At 30.3% G+C, this 27,696-nt stretch overlaps 2 protein-coding genes across 2 annotated transcripts; both read left to right on the top strand.

The window, feature by feature from the left end:
• Window positions 1–425: 425 nt before the first annotated feature.
• LOC112731725 (uncharacterized) lies at window positions 426–5,884 on the top strand. The gene is made up of 8 exons (XM_025780882.3): window positions 426–2,320; window positions 2,971–3,083; window positions 3,300–3,371; window positions 4,065–4,100; window positions 4,758–4,800; window positions 4,970–5,057; window positions 5,290–5,347; window positions 5,579–5,884. Exons 1-8 carry the CDS (start codon window positions 2,242–2,244, stop codon window positions 5,627–5,629), a joined length of 540 nt encoding a protein of 179 aa, XP_025636667.1. The 5' UTR covers window positions 426–2,241; the 3' UTR covers window positions 5,630–5,884.
• Window positions 5,885–9,034: 3,150 nt separating this feature from the next.
• Window positions 9,035–12,862, top strand: LOC112731709 (phospholipase D alpha 1). The gene is made up of 4 exons (XM_025780881.3): window positions 9,035–9,154; window positions 9,255–9,354; window positions 10,192–12,088; window positions 12,257–12,862. The coding sequence occupies exons 2-4, from the start codon at window positions 9,262–9,264 to the stop codon at window positions 12,688–12,690; spliced, it is 2,424 nt and encodes an 807-aa protein (XP_025636666.1). The 5' UTR covers window positions 9,035–9,154; window positions 9,255–9,261; the 3' UTR covers window positions 12,691–12,862.
• The last annotated feature ends 14,834 nt before the right edge of the window (window positions 12,863–27,696 follow it).

The raw sequence follows: 27,696 nt of genomic DNA, 5'->3' as shown, positions 1-27,696 counted from the left end.
AGTAAAATGAATACTTGTTGAGGTTGGAATCACATGTTTAGTTTTTAATTGCCTCTAATTTAGGAAATCATATTGATGTTCCGCAATGATTTTTGGTACACCAACATTGGTCTTGAAGCATATGTGCTCATTTCTCAAACTAAAATAAGACGGGTGTAATTGTGATTGTAAACATAATTTATTATATATGAACCAAGATGATGAATTTTTATATCGGTTGAGAAACGGGTCTAAAAGCCAAGGAAGAGAGGAGGAAAATTACACAAATATCCTTCGGGGAACTAAGATGATGATGATTGATAGGATACACAAATATGCAACCATTTTTGTTTCCGAAATGCCCGTCAATATAATTTTTACAATTTTTTATTTGGAGTATAATTTTTAGAATTTGAACCCAAGGTCAATCTTTTTTATTATAGGGTAAGATGTTTACTATTTTAACTAATTACAAATTTATTTATTACATTTAATACTTAATAAATAAAAAGATGTTTAAATAATAACGTTAGTGTTTAACTGTTTATTAATATACTAACAATATTAATTAAATACACCGACGTTGTTAGTCCATGGATAAAATATTATATTTAAATTAATTAAACATTTTCTTTTTTAAGTCCATTGATAAAGTACAACGATCGTAGAAAAGAAAGAACTGGCAAAATTCAAAACGGGCATTTATTTATTTATTTATATATCTTATAATTGCATTATGTCTACCAAAAAAAAAATCTTATAATTACAATTTGAATAATACCTTAAAAAATAGTAGAAATGTGTATCATACCAAAAGTGGACTACGATCTGGATAAATTTTACTTTGATGTCAAAGGCGGGTTGACATGGTTAGTGGTTGGTTTACATCCTGCTAATTGCTATAAAAATGTTCTTAGTGGTTTTAGGTGTAATATATTATCTCTTTCAGAAAAAAAAAAAAAAACCCTGCTGGCACATTGGTGCTTGTCCCAAGCTAAACTTCTGAAAAACCTTGTATTAGTTTAAGATGATATTCTTTTTCACCAGCATAACCACCGCATGAATTTTTTTTTTATTAAATTATTAGGGATGAATTTCTAAAAATAATCTAAACTATGTGATATATATTATTATAAATTTTTATAAAATGTCACTCACGTTTTGTAATATTTATCAATGATGTATACTATTATCATAATAGTATAAAATAATAAAATAATTAAATATTTTCGTATTTTATACTAAAACAATTTATGTATATAAAAAAAAATAGCCACCGCATGATTCAATTTTTTCCCTTTTTAAAAAGAAATTGAAGAATTTTATTTCATTGGTCTACTTCATTACTCTCTAGTAATACATTTATAGTAATTGATAATTGGGGTTTGACTTGCTATAATACTTTTTGAATCCACAATTATCAGTATTTTCATATTTTAAAAACCAAACTTGTGTGTGTAAAATTTTTCAATCCTTTTATAAATTTCTCATATTTAAAAAAAAATAATAATAAATTTAATTCATTATAAAGACAAACTTTTTAATAATGTTATTTAATCACAATTATGTTATATAGACACGCAAAATTAACCATTAATCAATTACCATATAATACACATTTAGTATTTAATATTTTGTTATTTTATAAAAAAATTTATTATTTTATTAAAAAATTAAATGAAACAACATATATAATTATAAATAAAAAAATAATAAACCAACGAACTATAACTCAAACGACATAATTTTCCCATACTTATCTAGTGGTTGCGGGTTCGAGTCTTTCCTATTTTTGATAAAAAAAAATAATAATAAGATGATAATGACATTCTTATTTTAATAATGTCACTTTCTTTTTTTACAAATTCGTATAAAATACAATACAAAAAATTTATGTGAGAAAAAATAAAAGTGACATTATCATTTTGTTTTTTTATAGAATATTTTTTGTCTAATTATTATATACTTCTATATTAATTATTACGTATTATTCAATAATGATTCTGATCAGCGTGTACCAATTAAATTAAAATAAAAAAAATAAAAGAGAGTTCTTTGCAGTATGGGAAGGACCCAGATTGCGAAATATATATTTGAAGGCGGGTTTTGGCCTTTGGAGAAGAAGAAGAAGAAGAAAGAAAGAAAAGAGGGTTGACACACTCAGACACACCCCATTTTGCTGAATCAAACACACACCCCACTTTCATTGCACAGTCTCGTGTGTGTCTGAGTCAGAAGAACAAGGAAGAATCGAAAGAAACAATGGGTTGGATCGGTGAGACTATTGATTCCATCAAATCCATTCAGATCCGTCAGCTCCTCACTCAAGCTGTTAGCCTTGGTTTGTTCTTGTCTCACTCTCTTTTCTCTGTCTGACCCATAATTCTTTTGCTCGAAAAAATCTAGACTTTGAATTATTGAAGCACTTTTTTGGAGTTATAATCATGTGGGTCAGTTCCAAAGTTTCAAAAAATTGGGTTTTGGGGATAAAAATATTATCTTTTAGCTGTTTGGATGGATAATTTTTCCTCTAGCAATTGAATGTTCCAATAAGAACAAATGCAATTCTGGATGAGGGTTTTAGCGAGTCTTTTGTGAATTCGGGATTTTTGTTATTCATTGATTTTTTTTAGTGTATAACTGGAAGAGGGGTTGTGGGATAATTGTGTGTTCCTTAATTCTTTTGTAAAGGAGACAAACAGAGATGATTTTAACTAATAGCTTACTGCAAATAATTTGTTCTGAAATAATAGCTTACTCCATTGAAGTTTTTATTCGAATGGTTTCCTCTGAGATTATTGTGAGTTGTAATGGTTGTTATGATTGTCACCTTTGGTTAGTCAATACATTATTCAGAAAATCGGTTGGTTGTATATAGGGATATTCTGTTGTTGTGAATTGTTAGTATAGGTGTAAAGCTGAGACCATGATCATTGTTCTATTTCTTAATCCGAGTAACTTCTGTTTACTGATGCGCCTTTTCTGCCTCAGGTATGATTGTTACATCTGCACTGATAATATGGAAGGCATTGATGTGCATAACTGGAAGCGAATCTCCTGTTGTTGTTGTTCTTTCTGGAAGCATGGAACCAGGATTCAAGCGGGTGAGTCAGTATAATATATTGTATGGAAGTAGGGTTACATAAGCAATTCTGTTTCAAAGTTCAAACATATGCAATGAGCAATGTTCCACCTTTTTCTGAATTCGATTTCCGCATTGTTCAGTTATAAATTTACTTTTCTATTTGCTAAAAATATGTGCACATCAAATATACTTTTCTTTGTTCAGTTAACATATTTGTCTTACATCTGACATGCAGGGTGACATATTATTTTTGCACATGAGTAAAGATCCAATTCGTGCAGGGGAGATTGTTGTGTTTAATGTGGATGTAAGTTCTTCCTCAGTTCTATCTTTATATATTCTTTGCAATATCAGTAACATTTATATGTGTGATTGTATGTGACTTCTCTGTTCTTCCTCAGTTAGACGGCTTTGTTCATTGCTAAGCTTCTTAGTTTATGTTGTTCTTAATTTCTCCAACTCAGCAATGTCTTGTTTTCCCAAATCTTATTTTATAGCTACAATCTTCGATAAGATAGATCCCTGTTGGTGGCAGGTAGGTAGCATACTCTTTTCAAATGGAGTTTATCATATTGGAGAACTTAGGGAATCTGATATTTAGTTAAGATTGGTACATTTGTAAAATTTTGAGGTGAATAATTCGTGAATTGGGTTTATTACTAAAAGTACATGGAAAACTAATGGAAATGTTCCTTATCCATGCTCATGTTATGTTATTTGCTGAGAATGTTCAATAGATTCTCCTATTTAGCAAAGTTGCCGTAAGTGTTGTAGACTTCATTGAAAATTTATTTTAGTGTTTAGCTATTACCTTTATCTCACATGTTTATGTACCTTTATGCTTGGCTTAGTGAAAATTTTAATTATTTACTTACATGAACATTCAGTTGATTACTAGAATCTTTTTGTTCTTGCAATTACTATATTTATGCCCTGCTGCTTAATATTTTGCTCAATACCTTTTGACTTACATACTTTACTTGGTTTTACCTTGTTTTAGGGCCGGGAGATCCCTATTGTTCACCGTGTAATTAAGGTATGGGGTTATCTTTTGCAGTTGGTACATGCATATCAACTTGGATGTGTTGAATGTGACTCTTAGATTAAATGGTTTGGATATTCTGTTGGTAGTGTCTCATCTTGTTTTTTGAGGAGATAGATAATCACAAAAAAATCGTGTTTAGAACCACAATCTCTGCTTACTGCTTAGGTCTCCAAATTTTTTACACGCGGTTGTGTACTTTTATCAGTCTCCCTTTATGTGACAAGTCATATACCAACCTCAAATGAGAGGATCCAAATCTGCTTTGACAAATTTTGGTAAAATAATGATAATTCAAGTTTTCAAATTGTTGAAATGAAAATCGAGCTAGTCATAGAGACACAAATTGAAATTCAACATGGTTTTTTTTTTTTTTTTTTTTTTTCACGTGGGGGCTTAGTCTCTGCAATGTTATTGCCCCTAAAGATGTCTGTCACACTCTGATTTTGCTTTCAAAGAATTATAATTTGATTAAATCAATCTTCTCTTCCCTGATCAATGGTCATTGAAGAAGTTATTTAGTCAACATTTGAAAAGTTGCCAAGATTCTGAGGATAATTCTTCGTCTGAAAGATAAACGGCTTGGTTCTGTTATCATGTAGTGTGTGATGGTTAAAATCTTCCTATTTAAGAGTGTCTATTATTTTGTAGGTTCATGAAAGGCAAGATGGCGAGGTTGATATTCTCACAAAAGGTAGAAACCTTTACATGAGTAGATGATTTTTATAGAGTACTATCTATAGTTCCATTTTTCTAATTTCACTCTTTCTCCAATATTTAATATCACATATTGTTGTTTAATTATCTGTGCAATTTACACTAATCTGTTACTCTAATGTCGTGTATTCTGCTGCTGATTATAGGTGACAACAATTACGGCGATGACAGGCTACTCTATGCCCAAGGTCAGCTTTGGCTGCAAAGACACCACATTATGGGTAGAGCCGTCGGGTATGACATTTAATTTAGCTACACTTGTTCTTGATTTGAAACACTTTTCAGCCTCCGGCATCATGTATGAAGATGCACAATGCTAATGGTTAACCCTAGCTACCCATGTGACGGTTTTCTAATATTATGAAAAACCATGCTTGATTGACAGATAGTATGAAACTAAGATATTTATGCTTATTTCATCTAATGGCTGTAACAATGCTTATTTTCTTATATATGTCAATGGCAGGTTCTTACCTTATGTCGGTTGGGTAACGATTATTATGACCGAGAAACCTATCATCAAGGTTCGTTTCTCGTGTACCATTATTCTGTTATATATCACTTCAAACTATTCTGACCTTATACAAAAATAAGCATAGCACATTATTTGGTAACTAGCATTTTCCAATATACTTGATTTCATTTAAAATCTACATGAGAACATAGATAGTAATGGATAAGTGTTGGCAATTAAAATTGCATTTTTTTTCATAGTATTTTATGAGTTATGAGAAGCTGTTTTTCATTTCTTGCAGTATATTCTGATTGGTGCATTGGGTTTGCTGGTGATAACTTCAAAAGATTAATATGAATGAATCCAAATCCAAGTCAATGGTGTAAACCTCCAAGAATACTGTCTCAGAAGATGCCATCCCTTTTCATTAGTATGGTGGACAAAATTAATGTTAAGAACTAAATCAGATTAGTGACTTTTTCTTTTTATAAACCTCTTTATAGGCCTTGATGGGTTGGCAATGTTACATTAAAGCATGATTTTATACTGTACTCTGGTGGTTTTAGCCTTTGATATAATCAAGTATCTTCAGATAATTTTAAAGAAATTCACCTTTTATATCCATGGATTTTATAACTAGTCCCAACTCCCAACTCCCAACTATTATATTAAGCTTTACACATTTCATTTTAGGGAGGGTAAAGTTGGGTGAAGAGGAAAGATTGTAGTTGAATTTTTAGAGAAGTGTGTATTATATATATATGATTTCTTTAATTTTTTTTATTTTTTTCTTATTATAAAAAATATGATTTTCACTCTTAATTCAACATCACTTTTCAGTTTTCACCATAACATTATCCTTCATTTTATACTAACGAAAACATTTCTAGTGCACTGGGAGTACCGATACATCAGTTGTTTTAACCGTTGATCTGAATTATAAAAAGTATATATAATATATATTAATTAAAATCAACGGTTAAAATAATTGGTGCACCGGTACTCCCCGGTGCACTTGAAATGTTTCCCTAACGGAAAATGGCACATCATCTGAAGATCTACACAAATGGAAGTGATAATGAAAGCAATTATGATATCATATTACTTTTTGTTCCCATCTTCTTTGGACCAAAGTTTGGAGGGATATGCTGTAATCCAACCAAAATGTTGTAAACTATAAAAAATTGCAATTGAAAAATTCATACCATGATAAAAGTAATTATAAAACGATAAAAATGTTTTTAAAAGATAGTATTAGTTTGATAGAAATAATCAAATATGAAAAATATATATTCTTAAATTAAGATATTTTAAAGATTGGATTTGATGTATTTTTTACAGGTATATTTAAAAAATAAGATATTTTTTATTTTAAAATTTAATGATTTTTTTTTTGTAAGAGAGGGATTTTATTTAGAGGAAAATGAATGAAATTTTTTAAAAAAATCAGAAAATATATCCAGAGATTGAATTTTATATTGGTTTTTTTTGTGTATCTCTTAAAAAGTTATCTAAATATTTTTATAAAATATTGGATTAAATACATAAATTGATCATTATTTATGAAAAAAAAATATTTTTTGCCATTTTTTGTTAAACTAATACACTACTATCTTTTGAAAGTTTTTTGTTTGTTCTATTTTTCGAAGTTTTTTTTGTTAGATTCATACTATTTCAAAAAAATTTTTATATAGTTTATACGTTGCACCACCAAGTCAACATGACTAAAACGCACGTTCTTGTGGAAAAAGAACCAAACATGTTACTTGGGCTATTTTTTTTTTATATGAAAAAAAATTGTGTGTAATTCATCATCATAGATTATTGGTGTGTTTTTCTTGAATATGGATTATTTTTTTTTTAAATTTTGAGTAACAAATTGGGCCCTCATATTTGATGGATTAGAGAGATCTGAGGGTCAAATTTCATAGAATTACAAATCTGAGAGTCAAATTTGTATATTAAAAAAATTTAAAATAAAAAAACTCAAATCTGACTTCATATTTGTATTTAAAAAAAAATTAAAACCACAAATCTGACCCTCAAATTTGTGGTTATCAACAAAAAAAAAAAAATTAAAACACCACAAATCTAACCCTCATGTTTGTGGTATCCATATAAATAAAAAACACACAAAGTTTCCACCTTATTTAAAAACACCACCTTCTACTCCCATATTAAAAATACAAAGCGTGTTACTTGCAAATTAAAATAGTCTATTATAATATAAGAAATGATATTTGCACCACCTTATTGTACATCTTCTTTTTTGTATATAAAAATAAATATTTTATTTTCTCTCATTTTTTGTCAATTATTTTTAATGCTAAAAATACAACACATATAAAAGAGATGTGAGAACATGAGTTTGTGAGTGAACTTGTTTCACTATGAATTGAAAAATGCTATAGTATTAGAATGAAATAATTTAATATTAGCTCTTTTTGTGAATTTTCAATGTAACCATTCTAAGTTTCTAACTAGCCCTCAAATGAGATAGTATCTCTTTATGCCACATTTTTCTAATGTGAGAACTCATGTTAGAGTGCCAAAGTCACATCCTATCATCACCTCATTGACATTATGAGAAGCAATTATGGGTCACAACGTTTCTACAACAACAATCCTTTATTTGGTTCCTCACTTTGTTTTTCTTTTGTAAAATTGACATCAAGGGTTAAAGTAGTTGCAACTTACAACCACATTACAAAGTGGATTCGTTTGTACTCCTAATACTAGGAAGTTTGTTGTCAAAAGTTGTTTTTATGATGAACTTTCTTCTTTTGTATTGCTTTCTTTTGGTCAAGAAGAGATGATATTTCCAGAGAGCTACTCAAATGAAGATGCAAAAACATCTTTTTATGAAGATGTTTTGTATAAAAATGTGATTTATTGATTTGGCCACACTTTAAATAAAAATAACACTTTTATAACATATCAAAATCTAACTCTACAATTCATCATCTAAAGATAAAAAAAAAAAATATTATCACATGAAGACAATTATAATATCTTCATGGGAGTACCCACCTATTTTCAATGTCTTAGTTAAAAATACCCTGCTAATTCAGATAAGTGGATTGTACAACTTCATTTATTTAGTTATCACTTCATATAATTCAAATTATTCAACACAAAAAATAATAAAAATTCACGTGCAGTTATTTTTATGTGAAGTTAATAAATGATAATTTAATCAAATATATCAAATCATCTAACGATTTTCAATTATTAACTTCATATGAAAATAACTTTACGTGAGACTTTACTTAAAAAAAAACACTTATAATAATGCCCATTTAGTATTTATAAAGAAATTAATTATTTTAATAACGGTTTATTTATTTTTAGTCCATATCATAATGCAAACAAATCCACCTGAAGAAAGAAGAGGAACAAGTCAAGGACATGATTCTCCTTGGCATTCCTACCAAGAGATTAGATACGTTTTTTGTAAAAATAATAATAAATAAACACAATATCAATATTAAATATTAAATATTTTTATTTTTATTTAATAATTTTGCATGCCATTGTTTTGATTTTCTTCTTTGCCTTTCGTTTAAAACTGAGACTCTTACACCAAAAACTCTCTCTCTCTCTCTCTCTCTCCACACACACTCTCTCCATTACCATAGTTCCTTGCTCCTTTCTCGGATCTCTCACACACCCTTTTATCCTTTTCTCCTTCTCTTTTGCATTCTCCGTTCAAGTTCTTATCTTTTCTCTGTTTTCAAAAGCTGTTTGTGGATTCCTTTTATTCTCCATTATTGTGATGTTGATTCAATTTTGAACCTTTTAATTCCATCTACACTCTTTGTTACCTCAAAGTTTGTATCTTTTCGTGTTGAACACTCGAATCCCGCGTGATTTGTTGGTACATTTGAAGTGTTTTTTCATCTGGTTTTTTTGTGGTTGGTTTAAAATGGAAATGGTGTGATTTTGTTTTTTTGTTTTTGTTTTTTAACTTTTCGTAGGTAAAAGATGGCAATGATTATGCTTCATGGGACTCTCCATGCTACAATTTACGAAGTCGATACGATCAGTGGTGCCTCGGGTGGAAATCTTTTTACCATGGTATTTTTCTTTATTTTAAAATTGTTGTTTTATTTTCATTCTTTTATTTTTTATTTTTTGGATCCTTGTTGAATCAGATGATCCTATTTTGGGCTCTTAGTTGCTGTAGTTTATGATTTGAAAATGTTTTGTTTTGTTTCTATTTTTGTTGTTGATTTGAGAATTCTTGAATTTGAAAATATCCATTGATGGTGGTTGTGTTCTAGTGAATCTTAGCTCAAAACTTTTTATTATATATAAAAATATAAATAAAATAAGATGATGATGATTCTGTAATTCATTATGCTGTTCTAGTAGAACCAGTTGTTCAATATCCTTTTGTTTAAATTTTAACTGGAATGAACTTTGGCAGTTATGCAAGTCCTTTTTTTTTTAATAATAAACCAGAACAATGTTGATTTATGGTAAGATCATAGGATGTGTCTGGTTTATAGTTTTCAAATTATGGTTGGTCCATGATGAAAAGTAACATCGTTTTTATTTTTCTTTCTTTTTTTATCCTCCACAAAATCAAGGTTTGAGATTATAAATCATGTGATTGATTCATGGATTTGTGAGGCTTGTTGAAATTAAACATTTAGCATAATTGTAATTGTATCCAAGGATTATGAACCAGATCTTAGTTAAAGAAAAAATCCCAGTTCATTGATGAAATAGCCTTGTATTCATTCAACTAAATCTATTTCTTAAAGCTTGAGTCTTTCTATTTTTGAGTTTACAAAAGAAGAAATTAGTGTGTGTATATATATATGCATGGAATGAAAAGAGAATACTTAGTTGCTTTAGTTTTGTTCCTTTGTTTTCCTCATTCATTTAGTGTATGTTGTTCTACTATAGATCAGGCAAAATATTGAGGAGACTGTTGGTATTGGAAAGGGAGCTCCAAAAATCTATGCAACCGTTGATTTAGAGAAAGCAAGAGTGGGAAGGACTAGGAAAATACTGAATGATCATAATCCAAAATGGAATGAGTCTTTTCACATTTACTGTGCCCATACAGCTTCAAATATCATATTCACTGTGAAAGATGATAATCCAATTGGGGCGACGTTGATCGGAAGAGCATATGTGCCTGTGGAGGAGGTCTTGCAGGGTGAGGAGATTGATAAATGGGTTGAAATATTGGATGTGCACAAAAAACCAGTACAAGGTGATTCAAAGATCCATGTGAGGCTGCAATACTTTGATATCAAGAAAGATCGATGCTGGGGTCGAGGCATTAGGAGTCCTAAGTTTCCTGGAGTTCCCTATACCTTCTTTGCACAAAGACAAGGATGCAGGGTATCTCTGTACCAAGATGCTCATGTGCCTGAAAACTTTATCCCCAAGATTCCACTTGCTGGAGGCAAGACTTATGAGCCTCACAGGTGCTGGGAGGATATTTTTGATGCAATCACAAATGCAAAACACTTGATATACATTACTGGTTGGTCTGTTTATACCGAGATTTCCTTGGTAAGGGATTCTAGGAGGCCAAAGGCCGGTGGAGATTCGACACTCGGCGAGCTTCTTAAGAAGAAGGCAAGTGAAGGTGTTAAGGTGTTGATGCTTGTTTGGGACGATAGAACATCGGTTGGTTTGTTGAAAAAAGATGGATTGATGGCTACTCATGATGAAGAAACAGCACAGTTCTTCTCTAACACTCAAGTAAACTGTTGTTTATGCCCCCGAAATCCTGATGATGGAGGTAGCTTTGTTCAGAGTTTCCAAATTTCTACCATGTTTACTCATCACCAGAAGATTGTTGTTGTGGACAGTGAGATGCCGGGTAAAGGAACACATATGCGAAGGGTTGTGAGTTTTGTTGGGGGTATTGATCTTTGTGATGGAAGATATGATACAGCATTCCACTCACTCTTCAGAACCTTAGACACAGCACACCATGATGATTTTCATCAACCTAACTTTCCTGGAGCGGATATCTCAAAAGGCGGTCCTAGGGAGCCTTGGCATGATATCCACTGCCGGCTCGAAGGGCCGGTAGCTTGGGATGTTTTGTTTAACTTTGAGCAGAGATGGAGGAGGCAAGGTGGAAAGGATGTACTTCTCCATATGAGAGAGCTCGAAAATTCCATTGTTCCCCCCTCCCCTGTGATGTTTCCTGAAGATCATGAGACATGGAATGTTCAGTTATTCAGATCAATTGATGGTGGTGCTGCTTTCGGTTTCCCTGATAGTCCTGAAGAGGCTGCCAAAGTAGGCCTTGTTAGTGGCAAGGATAACATCATAGACCGTAGTATTCAAGATGCTTATATCCATGCCATTCGTCGTGCCAAGAATTTCATCTATATTGAAAATCAGTACTTCCTTGGAAGCTCTTATAACTGGAAGCCTGAGGATATTAAGCCTGAAGATATTGGTGCTTTACATCTAATTCCAAGGGAGCTTTCCCTTAAGATTGTTAGTAAGATTGAAGCCGGGGAACGATTTGCTGTGTATGTTGTGGTCCCAATGTGGCCGGAAGGTGTGCCGGAGAGTTCATCAGTTCAGGCTATATTGGACTGGCAAAGAAGGACAATGGAGATGATGTACAAGGACATTACTGAGGCTCTCCAAGCCAAGGGTATTGAGGACGATCCTCGGAACTATTTGACATTCTTCTGCCTTGGTAATCGCGAGGTGAAGAAGGATGGAGAGTATCAGCCTTCTCAAAAACCAGAGCCTGGTTCGGATTATGAGAACGCCCAAAATGCGCGCCGCTTCATGATTTATGTTCATACCAAGATGATGATTGGTAAGTTTAGGTGCAGCATGAGAAGTTGATAGTTGAGAGTCACTACATGATTTGACTAAATTAAAATATCTGCATAGCTTATAACAGCAAACATCATTGGATTTGACTAAACTGTTTATTCCATTATCATCATAATTTCTTACTTGTTTTGGCCTATATTGTATATAGTTGATGATGAATACATAATTATCGGATCAGCCAACATCAACCAAAGATCAATGGACGGTGCGAGGGACTCCGAAATTGCCATGGGAGGTTACCAGCCTTACCACTTGGCAACCAGGCAGCCGGCGCGTGGCCAGATCCATGGTTTCCGAATGGCATTGTGGTATGAACACCTTGGCATGCTTCATGACTCATTCCTGAGGCCAGAAAGCAAAGAATGTATCAGCAGGGTGAACAAAGTTGCTGATCAGTATTGGGATCTCTTCTCTAAGGAGTCACTTGAGCATGACCTTCCCGGCCACCTGCTCCGATACCCGATCAGCGTTGCTAGTGAGGGACACATCACAACTCTTCCTGGATTCGAATGCTTCCCGGACACAAAAGCGCGAATTCTTGGCGCCAAAGCAGATTACCTGCCCCCTATCCTTACTACTTAGTTTCCTTTTCTTACCATGTTCAAAACAAGTTTATTGCTTGCATTCTAATCTTCTTATGTTAGAGTAATAACCTTAATGTAGCATTTCATGTCTTGCCTTGTTAGAACTTTAATCTGACTGTTATGAGATTTAATTGCTTAATCAAATATAGTTGCTATCTTATTCTAATAAATGTAAAATGTTTCTTTCTTTCTACAACAATGTTATTGTTGTATCTTGGCAAATTTTAGAGATAGTTTTTAAAAATAGAAGCTTTTATATATAGATATGGAATATTTATAGCTCTCTTGTTTTAAGCTTTGGTTTTGATTATAATCAAAATATGCAAATCAATTTTCTAAAGTGAATAAATCTTTTAGTGTGACTTTTTAAATGTCTTTAAATGTGCAGAATATAAATTTATTGTAAGAGAACTTACTAAATTTATTAAAAAATAAGAAATATAGTACTTTATATCTAAGATTTAATTACTCAGTTGATCTCTATAGTTTTGCAAAATTTTTAATTAGGTCCCTGTATTTTTTTTCCTTTTAATTGAGTCCTTGTACCAATTTTTTTTAATTGGGTCCCTAAATTTTTTTTTTCTTTTATTTGGATCCCTGCACCAATTTTTTTAGTTGGGTCCCTATAAAATTAAGTCAATTACTGTTAAGATGGACCTAATTGAAAAAAAAATTTGTACAAGGACCCAGTTAAAAGAAAAAAAAAAGTATAGAGACCTAATTAAAAATTTCACAAAACTATAGGACCAACAGAGTAATTAAACCTATATCTAATATATGTAAAGACTTGAATCATTCAAATATGTTGGGCTATCTTGATAAAAACATGAAGAAGTTTTGTGTCTTTAAATTTAGCATAGTCAGAATAGTAATTGAATGAGTCTCTCTTTGCTCAAGATTCAAGCTCTGACAAATCAATTCATTTAAACTAGTTTTTTGGTCCATGTTTTATTTGCATTGCATGCTGCTCATTCTTCACCACATTAACATATGAATTCAGGTACCATGTTAATATGCTTGGTAGTGTTAATGAAATGGAATGGAATGGTAATTTGTTTATGTATTTAGCGAATGTTCCTTTCTTGATATTGACTTTTGTGCAACTTGTTGTTCCTCCAATATGAGTGACAACTAAAAATATATCCCTATATTTGATTCAATTACAATTTTTTCTAGAGGCAATAAAACTTTACGTTTGAAATCTCACAAGTTTTTGAGAAAAACAATTATATTGTATTCATTTTGTTTAATTATGGAGTAATGGTTTCAAGAGTAGATAAGAAACAATTCTCTTGGGTTTTAGATATTTTGGGGATCTTTTATGTTTTAATGTCTAAATATTATATTATTATATCAATGTAATTGATATTTAATTATTTAGTTTGATTTTTTATATCAATGCAACGGTTCTTAGACTGTTAGAATCAGGCTCGGATCACTCCCCTCTTCTCTAAGACTCTAATTTGAGAACTGAGAGATCTAAACGTCGATTCAAATTCCAAGAAAGATGGTGTTCCAATGATGAAATAAGGAAGATTGTTAGAGAAGTTTGGCACGAACAGATTGATGGTTCAGCCATGTATATCCTAACTCAAAAAATAAAGCGTTGTCGGCATAAGATTGTCAGATGGTAGCAAGAACACAGATCTAATTTGAAGGTGGAGATTGATTTACTACAGTCGGAATTAGAGGAACTTCGTTTAGCAGGAATTCATGGAGGCGACATTATTTCAAAAATAGAGGACAAACTTGAAAAAGCATTGCAAAATGAGAAATCTTATTGGAAAGATAAGTCTAGAGTCAAATGGCTCAAATCTGGTGATCAAAATACAGCTTTCTTTCATTAGAAATTTAGAAATCGAACCCGAAGGAATAGAATTTGGCAACTAACTGGCAGTGATGGTGAAGTTGCTACTTCAAATGCTGGTATTGCTTCTGTGGCTGAATCTTATTTCAAGGACATCTTTTCCTCCACTTGTCATGAGAACCCTGAACCTCTGTTTACTGATTTTGAACCTAAGGTTACAGTTCACATGAACTGTAGGCTTCAAAGACTAGTGATTATGGAGGAAGTGAAACATGCAACATTTAGCATTCATCCTCAAAGTGCTCCAGGAGATGATGGTATGATAGCAAAATTTTTTCAAAGCTTCTGGAACATACTTAGTAGTGATGTGTTTCGAGCAGTTAAGAGCTTATTTTCAGGGAGCAGAATTTTGAAGGGTTTTAACCACACTCAGATCTGTCTTATTCTCAAGATTTCTGATGCTAAAGATATGACTCAGGTAAGACCAATAAGCCTATCTTCAGTCTTTTACAAGATTATCTCTAAAGTAATTGTACATAGACTTCAAGGTATGATGAATAGACTAATTAGCCCTACGCAGAGTGCTTTATTAAAGGCAGATTAATCTCTGATAATATCCCAATTGCTCACGAGTGTATGCATTACTTGAAGAACAAAAAAAGGGGACTCGAAAATGAAATGGCGCTAAAATTAGATATGAGTAAGGCATATGATAGGGTGGAATGGTACTTTCTTTGGTTTATATTGGAAAAGTTTGGTTTTGACTCCCGGTAGATCATGTGGATTCGAGAATTAGTGACAACTGTTTCTTATTCTATTTTTGTGGAAGGACAACCTTATGGTTTTTTTAAACCAAATAGAGGTATTCGACAAGGAGATCCTCTATTCCCCTATCTTTTTCTTTTCTGTGCAGAAGGTCTCTCCTTCTTGCTACACAAGGCAGAACAAAACAGACTAATTTTGGGTCTTCAGATACATAGGCGATGTCCCAAGGTCAACCACCTCCTGTTTGTTGATGATTCCATCTTATTCTGTAAGGTTAATCCTGAAACATGTTCAAATATCCTGAATTTATTGAATTCTTATGAAAGCAATAGTGGCCAGAGGGTAAATCTTAATAAATCTGCAATATTCTTTAGCCACAACACTCCCTCCACTACTCGTACACTACTGGCTACCTCTATGAATATTAATCATATTGGGGTTCAGGATAAATACCTTGGTTTGCCTTCTACAATCTCTAAATCGAAAAAGGCTTCTTTTAGTATGATCAAAGAAAAGGTTCGGAAAAGAATCCAAGGGTGGAAGCGTAATCTTCTTTCGTCAGGTGGTAGACACGTATTGCTTAAGGCAGTGGGAGAAGCTATTCCTATTTAATACATTGTCTTGCTTCAAGTTGCCTGATGGTTTAATTTTGGAAATTCACTCTCTACTTTCTCAGTTCTGGTGGGGACAAAAAGGTTCTGAAAGGTGGATGACTTAGATTAGCTGGGACACTATGACTCGCCCACGAAAAGAAGGAGGCCTTGGATTTAAAGATCTCAAAATCCAAAATCTGGCGCTTTTAGGCAAACAGTTTTGGCGACTTGTAACACAACCTACTTCTTTATTATCCAAAATCTTAAGAGGTAAATACTTTAGCAATGGTAATGCTATAACGGCAGAAATTAGAGTCTTACCTTCTTGGGGATGGAGGAGCATACTGAAATGCCGAAAGATTGTTGAAAAAGGTCTTAATTGGGCTGTGGGTACTGGTGAGAATATCCGAACCTTTGAGGATCCTTGGCTGCCTCCTCCGTATCCTTTAATGATTTCTGACATGCCAAATAGACAGGCTATTTCTGAGTTGGTTCCAAGAGTTAAAGATCTAATTACTGAAGATAAAAATTGGAATCAGAATCTAATTCAAGAATTATTTCTCCAAGACGTTGCAAACAGGATTTTATCAGTTAAAATTCAGCAGAATAGAGACAAATTGCAATGGAATTTGAACAAATCCAAGCAATATGATACAGTTTCAGGTTACAGAATTGGCTATTTATTTTACCATCCGTCTCTAGAGCTTTGCCCTAATTATATGCAGCAGAAAAAGTCATGGATTGATCTATGGAAGTTGAACTTGCCTCACAAAATTAAGCTATTTATCTGGAAAGCTCTCCATGGCCGACTTCCGGTGCTTGCTCGGATTTATCACTGCATCTCATCTATATCACCAATATGCCCCTGCTGTCATGAAGCAACGGAAACAGTCACTCATTGTTTGATCGATTGCTCTAGAATTAAAGACGTATGGTCTCAAAGTTATCTTCGTGATTGTTTTTCCCCTCAGAGTTCTAACGACTTTTGGATATGGTGGACTGCATCGACAGAGATACTTAACCCGTCGAAGAATGCTGACCGTAACCCTCAATTGCTTGCCATCATTTGCTGGAACTGCTGGAAAGCTCGCAACTAGTTGATTTTTGAAGGTTCTACTTCTATATCGTCTGCCATTCTAGCAAGCTCTGTCAAGTTGCTCTATGAAATCCAAAGAACTCCCCATTTAGGTCGTCATCTCCATGAGGCAAGCTCTTAGTTGCATTCAATTTGATTTATCATTCTTTCTTTTTTAAGATTTTTCTTCGTTTTTTGACCCCGCACTGTTGGATGAATACCTTCAGTGTAATATTTTTGAAAAATTCCCATCTTTTATTGTGCTGTCCTACTTTTGGACATCTTTATATTTTATTTTTTAATAATTAATGAAATATAACCTACTACCTTTAAAAAAAATATTAATATTTTGGGTTGATTTCATATAAATTAAGTCCAACTAGTTAATGAATGTGATGTGAATATAAAAATGAGTATCTCTTTCATGGTGCCATTAATAGAAAAATCTTAAAGGAAATTTCATTATAGACATCTTTTTATGAGGTCAAAATTCTCTTTTGATAATTAATCATTTATATTTAATCATAAATGTTATTAATAATTTTCTCATGGAAGAAATAAAAATAGTAATTCATAATTTTTTAAATCTATCATAATAGTCAAATAATCAAATATATTTACAAAAATATAAAATACATATTTTTATACATATAATTCATTCGCGCATAATAAATTAAGTTTACAACTTTACATACATTGATTTTTAATATATTACTTTATTTAAATGAACAACCTTCTTATGAGAAAATATGTTCCATTTTCAAAATATAAAGAAAACAGAGCCAATTTCACTAATTTATAACAAAATATCATTAACAGAGTTGATAAAAATTTAACATTGAATTTACGAAGACTTTTGATTTTCTGTTATTGATGTGAGAAACTATTTTAGTGAATTTGAGAAGATTCACATATACTTTTTTTTGTAAAGTTGATCATCAGAAAATTGTTAAATAATACTAAATTATTATCTAATAATACTCAAAAGATAATTATATATAAATTTTTACATTTTACAACTATATCTTTGATCTAACCAACTAAACCTTTCAACATTAAGATATCATCAAACAAGAGAATCTAAAGGAAAATTGTATAAGAATCAGTGACAACAAGCAAGTCTGTTGCCTCGATCTCTCATAATCCCGTTATATAGAGCAATTCTGTTTGCTGGCATTTCTTTTGTTTCGTTTATGCAATTTCTTCGTCCTCTGTTTTGCTTCTTCCTTTGTTCTTCTTCTTTATTTTCTTTTAATATTTCTTTCATCATCACATCCTCTGCAAACTTCACCCTCTTCTTCTTATTCTTTTTTTTCTCCCCTAAAAATCATAAAATAAATTAAAATTCAGGTCAAAGCAGACAAAATTCAAATTTTTTATATTTGTTCAAGCGAAAAAATAAGTTGATCACTAGACTATTAAAAAATTGGTTCAAAATTTAAGTTGAAACTCAAATACACATGAAGTTAATACTAAAAAATTGTTAGATGACAATTTAATTAAATATCTCAAGTTATCTGATTGTTTTCGGGTATTACTTTCATAAAAATTATATTTAAAGTTTTATCCAAAATTTAATATATCAAATTATATTCAATAATATACAAATTTTATAAAGTAACCAATAATCATGGGTGACGAATAATAGAGTAAATATAAAAAATTAAAAAATATAAGAGAAAGAGCGATGATGTAAGTGAGTTTTTAGTTACCTGAGTATAAGCAAGAGCGTAGAAATTGTTTGGTGGGGTTGTTATTTGAACTGTGATCATGTGGAATTCGGAACGATGATGGAGAACATTTATTATTGTAACTATAAGCAAGATAAAGAACTGTGCTTGAAACAAATATGACTGCTGTGAGTACAATACCCTGTGAAATCGAAACCATAACTGCTGTTCTTATTTTGTTAGGAATAGAGAAGAAAAGAACATAAGAGAAGAAAAGAGGAGATTGAATAGGAGGTGATAAATAACAGAAAGTACACTAATAAAGAGAGTACACTAAATACTTTTGTCATTTGTGTTTATGCGTATAGGCGGTATAGCTTAGGCGGTATAACTTAATTTTTCTCATTGTTCTAGAAGTATAATATGGTCATGGGACATTTGGAATTTGCATTTTTATGATGGACCTCACAACATTGTGAGCTCATATAAACACAGATACAAATTAATCAAAGATGTTATACATATATATATATATATATATATATAATTTTGATGAAGTGACAATATAATATATGAATTTAATATTTAAATTTTTTTCTTGTAAATTTTTCATCAAATGTCATTACTTGAGAAAATTCATGGAATGAGTTTAATTTGTGGCTTAATAGTTAATACATTAATTTTTATAGATTATTATCTCTAGTATGGATATATTGGCATCCTTGACGAATAATGCATGTGAGCCTCACAGGGTTTCCATGGTACCATACTAAATAAGCATTTAAAAATATAATTAAATATGCAATGAAAAGTTTATGGTGAGATTAAATGGACTATTTCCTAGCCCCTCCCCCTTATTTTTTTGACAAGGTATAATTACGTTGTTATTGAATATTAAGCCTCAAATATGAGATATTGTACTCAACTTATGCAGAAAAGTATGATTCATGTCTTCTCATCTTTAGAGTTTAAACAATGAAGAGAAAAGGATAATAATGTTTATATATCTTCACTTTGTAGTTTTCATACATAATTTTTTTATTCTTATAAAATTATATCACTTTAAAAAGAAATATAATGTTAACTTTTGAAAAAAATTTCAAAAGAAATATAAAAGAAAGACTATATAAAAAATTGATAATAATTTTTTTGAAAAAAAAATGACATAGCTGAAAGATGAGAGAATATATAACTTTTTACATTAAATAAAAAAATCAAAATATATCCTATAAAAAATATTAATATTTTTTTAAAGTGCATCTTATAGATGAATACAACAATAATAGTTTACGTGTAGATTTTGTTTGATAATCTTAATGATGATCTTTTTAGGTATTCTTCTGTCTTTCACTCCATCTTTCATCTCATCTATCCTCCTCATTAAATATTCTATCGGTTTTCTTTTCACATGTTCAAATCATCTGAGTTTCCCTTTGCTCAAGATTCAATCTCTAACAAATCAATTCATCCAAACTAGTTTTGTGGTCCATGTTTTATTTGCATTGCATGCTGCTCATTCTTCACCACATTAACATGTGAATTCAGGTATCATGTTAATATGCTTGGTAGTGTTAATGAAATGCAATGAAATGGTATATTGTTTAAGTATTTAGGATGTGAGTGTTCCTTTCTTGATATTGATTTTGGTGCAATTTGTTGTTCCTCCAATGTGAGTCACAACTAAAAATATCTCCCTATATTTTATTCAATTACAATTCTTTCTTTAGAGACAATAAAATTTTACATTTGAAATTTCACAAATTTTTTGAGAAAAAGAATTATATTATATTCATTTTGTTCAATTATGGAGTAATGGTTTCAAGAGTTGATAAGAAACAATTCTCTTGGGGATATTTTATGTTTTAATGTCTACATATTATATTAGTATATCAATCTAATTGATATTTAGTTTGTTTTTTTATATGTTTTACTATGATGTAAAGTATTAATATTTTGGTTTGGTTTCATATAAATTAAGTCCAACTTGTTTATGCATATGATGTGATTATAAAAATGAGTATCTCTTTCATTATGGTGCGATCAATAGAAAAATCTTAAAAGAAATTTCATTATAGACATTTTTATGAGGTCAAAATTCTCTTTTGATAATTAATCATTTATATTTAATCACAAATATTATTAATAATTTTCTCATGGAAGAAATAAAGATAGTGTACCAAAAAAATTGTAATTGACAGTTGACACTATATATTTGAATACATTAAATGCTCAGCATATCACTAATAAGAATGTAGTATACAATAAGATTTTCCACATTTATGAGACATTAAAATTTAATAATATTTTTTAATAAAAAATACACAGAATCTTAAGAACTCATGAAGAAACCATTAATTGAACCGGTAAATCATGTATCTACAACCACAACCACATCCTAAATATTTTCTTTTTTTCTTTTATCTAAAAAATTATAAAAAATAAATATATTTAGAGTTTTAGACATAAATTAAGTTTAAGTACATTAATAAATCAATTGTTAAATTAATTATTATATATTTATACACATTAATTCATATATTTTTTAATTCTATCATAATGAACAAATAATCAAATATATTTACAATAATATAATAAAATAATTTTTAAAATATAAAATACATATTTTTATACATATAATATCTCTGATAGTTAAATTTTAATATTGATGTAGTACATGATAGATTAAGATTTTTTTTTATCAAAGATAGGAGACTCGAATCCGCAACCTCTTAATTGAGTATAGGAAGACTATGTCATTTGAGCTATTACTCATTGGCCATGATAGATTAAGATTACAACTTTACATACATTGATTTTTAATATATTACTTTATTTAAGTGAGCAACATTCTTATAAAAATTATGTTTCTATTTTTCAAATTATATAAAAAAAAAACAACAGAGCCAATCTCACTAATTTACAACACAATATCATTAACACAGTTGATCAAAATTCAACATTAAATTTACAAAGAACTGTTAATTTGACTAATTTAACTAAATTATTATCTAATGATTCTTGAAAAAATAATAGTATGCAAGTTTTCACCTTCTACAACTACATCTTTGATCTAACCACCTAAACTTTTCAATATTAAGGTATGATCAAACAAGAAAATATCTAAAAAAAATTATATAAGAATCAGTGACAACAAGCAATTCTCTTGACTCGATCTCTCATAATCCTATTGTACAGAGCGATTCTGTTTGCTGGCATTTCCTTTGTCTCGTTTATGCAATTTGTACTTCTTTTTCTGTTTTACTTTTTTTTGTTCTTCTTCGTTTTTTTCTTCTCCTATTTCCTTTATCATCACATTCTCTGCAAACTTCACCCTTTTCTTCTTATTCTTTTTTTTCTCCCCTAAAAATCATAAAATTAATTAAAATTCAGGTAAGTAGATAAAATTTAAATTTTTCACATTTGTTTAAGCGAAAAAATAAGTTGATTATTTGACTATTATAAATTGATTCAAAATTTAGGTTGAAACTCAAATGCACATTAAGTTAATAATAAAAAATTATTAGATGACAATTTAATTAAATATGTCAAATTATCTAATTATTTTCAATTATTAATTTTACCTGAGTTATATTTGAATTTTCATCCAAAATTTAATATATTTAATCACAGTTACATTCAATGATATACAATTTTTATAAAATATCAAATAGTAGTGAGTGACGAATAATGAAGTAAATATAAAAAATTAAAAAATACAAAGAGAGCTGAAAGATGTAAGTGAGTTTTTAGTTACCTGAATACGAGCAAGAGCGTAGACACTGTTTAGTGAGACTGTTATTTAAATAGTGATCATATGGAATTTGGAACGACGATAGAAAACACTTATTATTATAACTATAAGCAAGATAAAGAATTGTGCCTGAAATAAATATGACAGTTGTAAGTACGATATCCTGTAAAATTGAAGCTATAACTGTTGTTTTTTTTGTTAGAAACGGAGGAGAGAAGAGAACATAGAATAGGAGGTGACGAATAATAAATCAGAAACGTTGACCATTAAATATGGAGAGCTGCTCTATTTATTTTTATTTATATAGATATAGATATTAGTGAATGGGAAGAGTTGCGAAGCTTTGCATGTAAGTAGGAAGATTTATTTGGAAAATATGTATATTTATATAAATAAAAATTCATATGTAGTTTTTATGTGTAATTAATATTTTTTGTTGGATTATGTTATGTGTACACTAAAATTAATTATTAAAGTCAGTCATTAATATAAAATATATGCTAAAATATAAATACACATTAAAAATAAATTAAATCACATATATACTTATACATAAATATATTAATAGCTAATTTTAATGACTAATTTTAGTATACAAATAACATTTTTCTTTGTTATTAGATTAGATAATTTAATAAATTTGATTAAATTATTATTTAATAATTTTTAATTATTAATTTCATAAAAAAATTATTGTACATTAATTTTTACCGTTTATATACACACATGTCGTCCTTGATTAAAGGGAAAAAAATTTATTGAAATTTAGTTTTTTTCGTTTAAATATTTTTAATATACTTTTAAAATATTAAATGCATAAAAGTGATTAAAAAATTAGTATTTTTAGTGTTAAGTGTATATTAGCAAATTTCATAAATAAAAAATAAATTTTGTATATATAAAAACAAAAAATATTAAAAATTTATCTGAATTTTTTATTTTTTATTATTAATTAATTATTAATATTTAAAAATATAGAATAAAATATATTATTAAATTAAAAAATTAAAATAAAAAAATTAAGTTAATAACTAAATAATAATCAAAACAATAAATTTGAATGACCTAGTATTTCTCTATAACAACAGATATGGTTTTAAAAAGTTAAAAATATTAATAAAGATAGTACACTATTTAATATTTTTGTCATTTGTGCGTATGCATATAGCTTAATTACTCTAGTTGTTCTAGAAGTGTAATGTAGTCATGGAATGGGATATTAGAATTTAGATTTTTATGATGGACCTCGCATCATTATGAACTCATATAAACACTGATACAAATTAATTAAGGGTGTTAGGTATATATATAATTTTGATGAAGGGATGATATAAATTTTTTTTATGTATTTATTTAATCGTGTATTATAATATATTAAAAATAATAACATTTTTAAAATGATTGTCTTTAAAGAAATAAATATAATTAAATGAATGTATAAAATAATTTATATAATTAATATATTAAAATTAAATTCATATATTTGATTTTATTTTTCTTGAAAACCTTTCATCAAATTTAATTGCATTACCATTCTTGAGAAAATTCATTGAATGAGTTTAATGTGTAGCTTAATACATTAATTTTATAAATTATTATCTCTGCTATGGATATATTGGCCGAATTAAACTCCAAAATGGTCTCTAAGATTAACGTCGTGTACTAAAATGTTTTTGAAATTCTAATTGCACTGTTATTGCACCACTTACATTTCTGATATTGATAAAAGTGCATCATATTAGTCCCTGACTCATTTTTCATTAACGACGTGATGACATGGCTTGATGACGTGGGTTGTTAGTGACACATGTCACTCCATGGTTTAGCCACATGTAATGGTATGATGATGTGTTGACTGGTGATATGTGGTATGCTGATGTCGATGGTTGTGTCACGTGTCACAATGTTATTTGGCCACGTGTCCGTTTGTGCTACGTATCGCAACATTATTCGTCTACGTGTCATCTATTATGTCATCATTGTAGATACACTAAATTAGTCCCTCATTTTACATTAAGTAACTCTTTTAGTCTCTGAAATTGAACGTCGTGCACCAAACTATTCCCTTCACTAGTTTTATTTATTTTTTTAAAAATTTAAAATATTTAATATTTTAGATGCACTAATTTCAATTCTATTTTTTCATATATCGTTTAAATACAAGTACTTTTATAAAAAAAATTATGATTTTAGCTTTAATTATATAATTTTTTTATAATAATTTAACATTGGTAAATTTTGTAATATATAAGTATGTTATTATAAAAAAAAAGAATTATATGATTGATTATACATATTTTTTAATAAAAAAACATGTGTTTTTAACAAGAAATCAAGAATTAAAATACATTTTTTGTTCTTATGAAATATATGGACTAGACTGAAGGCACTTCAAGCACCCTTACTACCATCTCCAACCTCTTCAGTCTAGACGAAAGAGGTCGGAGATGGTAGTGCGAATACTTGAAATGTCTTCACGTCAACTCCAAAATGGCGGTACCCGCAAGAAAAAAATATTTTATAAAAATACTTGTATTTAAATAACATGTGAAAAATAGAATTGCAATTAATGCATTCAAAGATATTGAGAATTTTAAATTTATAGAAAGAAAATGAGAAAAAACTAGTGAATGAACTAGTTTGGTGGAGAGATAGAGACGGAAAGACTGAGACTGAGAGACAGAGACTAAGAGACAGGGATTGAAATAAATCTCAGTATTCTGTTTGGTGTAAAATAGGAGACATGAATTGAAACAAGAATGAAACTCTAATTTAATTTGCACAAAAAGTAAAATTGGAATTAATTAATTGAAATGGAAGTATTTTAGGTATAAAATGTTATTAAAGTTTCAGTCTCCATCTCTAAAAATTTCAGTCCCCTGTGTCCCTACTTTTTGGAGGTACTGAAATACTGAAATTTTAGAGACAGAGACAGAAATTTTAGTAACAGTCTCTGAACTAACAAACACGATACTGAGTCTCGGTCTCTCAGTCTCTGTCTCAGTACCTCAAAACAAACGCTACCTAAATGTAAAGTGAGGGACTAATTTGGTACATCTACAATGATGATATAGCGGATGACACGTGAACGATTACTGTTGCGACACGTGACACAACTGTCCACATCAACATACTATGTGTTACCGATCAACATATCATCATACCATTACACGTGGTCAAACCATGGAGTGACACATGTCACTAATATTCTACATCATCAAGCCATGTTCACGTCTTTAATAAAAAATGGATCAGGAACTAATATGATGTACTTTTGTCAATTTTAGGAATGTAATTCATACCATTAGATCATTTCCAGTAGAGAACTCATCTCAGTTCTTGTTTATGGCCCACCTGTCATAAAAAGTAACTCCACATCAACTTTTGCGTCATAAACAATAAATAGAAACTCAAAGTATCTCTCTCTTCTCCATTAAGAAGAACTAACTTTAGTCCCTGTTGTGGTCTCACTTAATTAATTAATTAAAATACTTAAAATTAATGTAATTAATTTTTTTAATAATATAATTTAAATTTATAAATTTAAAAATAATTCACTATTAAAAGATATAAATATTAAATAAATTCATATATAACAATAATACATAATATATAATTCGGGATTACACTAATTTGTAAAATTACTTAATACAAAGAAAAACATAATTAAGCTCTATAGTTGACAACAAGCATTGTGAAATTACCATATGTGTTCAATCAAGTCCTCTTTCAATTGTCTATGTTGCTGCCTATTTCGAAGTTGGGCATTTCTTTGGAGAAATTGATGGTATGGTGCAAAATCTTCTTCTCCCAGCTGAGGTTGTGATAAGCCATTTTCAACATCATCATACTCTAAGTCTTGAGCAAAATTTCCTGCATAAGTGTCTCTTTCATCCTCAACAATCATATTATGCAATTTAATACAAGCTCTCATTATGTTGGCAAGCTTCTTCTTTTTCCAAAAGCGAACTGGACCACGTATAATTGCAAAGCGTGCTTGCAACACACCGAATGCTCGCTCCACATCTTTTCTTTTCCCATTTTGGTATTGTGCAAATAACTTGTGTATCTCCCCTTGTGGCTTTGAGATTGATTTGACAAATGTGGCCCATTCAGGATAAATACCGTCTGCTAAATAGTATCCCATAGTATAATTATTACCATTAATAGTATAATTTACCTCCGGAGCACGGTCATTTAGAATATCATCGAACACTGGAGAACGATCTAACATGTTGATATCATTATTTGAACCAGAAACTCCAAAGAACGCATGCCATATCCAAAGGTTTGAAGATGCTACAACCTCAAGTACTATGGTTGCAACCCCACGATAACCACTCATGTACATACCTTTCCACACCTTTGGACAATTTTTTCATTGCCAATGAATGCAGTCAATGCTACCCAACATGCCAGGAGAGCCACGACCCTCCGCCATTTGTAGTAGGCGTCGTACGTCATTTAAATTTGGTTTTCGCAAGTATTCATCATCGGACACCGAAATGACACCTTCAACAAATTTTTTCAAGCATTCAATTGTAGTGCTCTCGTCTATGCGCACATAATCATCAACAGCATCAGCTGCTACGCCATATGCTAACATCCGTATTGCAGTGGTACATTTTTGGAGTCATGACAAGCCTCTTCTTCCAATTGCATCAACCCTCTGTTGGAAATACGGATAGACGTTTGAGAGAGCGTTTACTATCCGAAGGAACACATGTCTTCTCATTCAAAATCTCCGTCGAAAAATGTCAATATTATACACCGGTTCATCTGCAAAGTAATCTTGGAAAAGGCGATCATGTCCTGCTTCTCTATCTCTGTTGATCCATCTACGAGGAGTTGGAATAGAGCTTCTATCGATATCTTCTTCTTCTGAATCTTCGAGTAAACACTCATCGATCCAATTATCTATGAGTGTGTTATCTTGCTGTCTTCTTTTGCCATACAAAACCTCATTAAACATATCATCAAAATTTATAGCCATATCTAGAAATATAATTTTTAGTTCTCTTTCGAGGTGGGAAAGAAGAGTTGAAGTGGAGTTGCAGAGTCATTGATAGTTGATATTTATAAGTGTGTCTGCAATAAGTACCTACTCCTCAACGGCTAGTTTTACAACGGCTACTTAACAGCTAGTTTTGCAACGACCACTTTCATGAACAATAACGGCACAATAATATTGACTAACTTAAAAAATTACATCAGAAATAAATAAAACAAACTACATCACATACCAGTAATACGCAATAAAAATAAGAACATACTACATAACTCTACGAATATAAGGAACCATTAAGTAAACCACTTGGCGATTATTTTCTCACATGCAATCTC

This window comes from Arachis hypogaea, chromosome 2 (genome assembly GCF_003086295.3).
Source record: "Arachis hypogaea cultivar Tifrunner chromosome 2, arahy.Tifrunner.gnm2.J5K5, whole genome shotgun sequence".
Lineage (NCBI taxonomy): Eukaryota > Viridiplantae > Streptophyta > Magnoliopsida > Fabales > Fabaceae > Arachis > Arachis hypogaea.
This window is presented reverse-complemented; position numbering and strand designations above follow the sequence as displayed.

Coding starts and splice junctions, on each gene's coding strand:
- LOC112731725 (XM_025780882.3), top strand. CDS start 2,242: ATGGGTTGGATCGGTGAGACTATTGATTCCATCAAATCCATTCAGATC. Junction 2,321..2,970: donor CACTCAAGCTGTTAGCCTTG/GTTTGTTCTTGT, acceptor TTTCTGCCTCAG/GTATGATTGTTACATCTGCA. Junction 3,372..4,064: donor TTGTTGTGTTTAATGTGGAT/GTAAGTTCTTCC, acceptor ACCTTGTTTTAG/GGCCGGGAGATCCCTATTGT.
- LOC112731709 (XM_025780881.3), top strand. CDS start 9,262: ATGGCAATGATTATGCTTCATGGGACTCTCCATGCTACAATTTACGAA. Junction 9,355..10,191: donor GTGGAAATCTTTTTACCATG/GTATTTTTCTTT, acceptor GTTCTACTATAG/ATCAGGCAAAATATTGAGGA. Junction 12,089..12,256: donor TCATACCAAGATGATGATTG/GTAAGTTTAGGT, acceptor TATTGTATATAG/TTGATGATGAATACATAATT.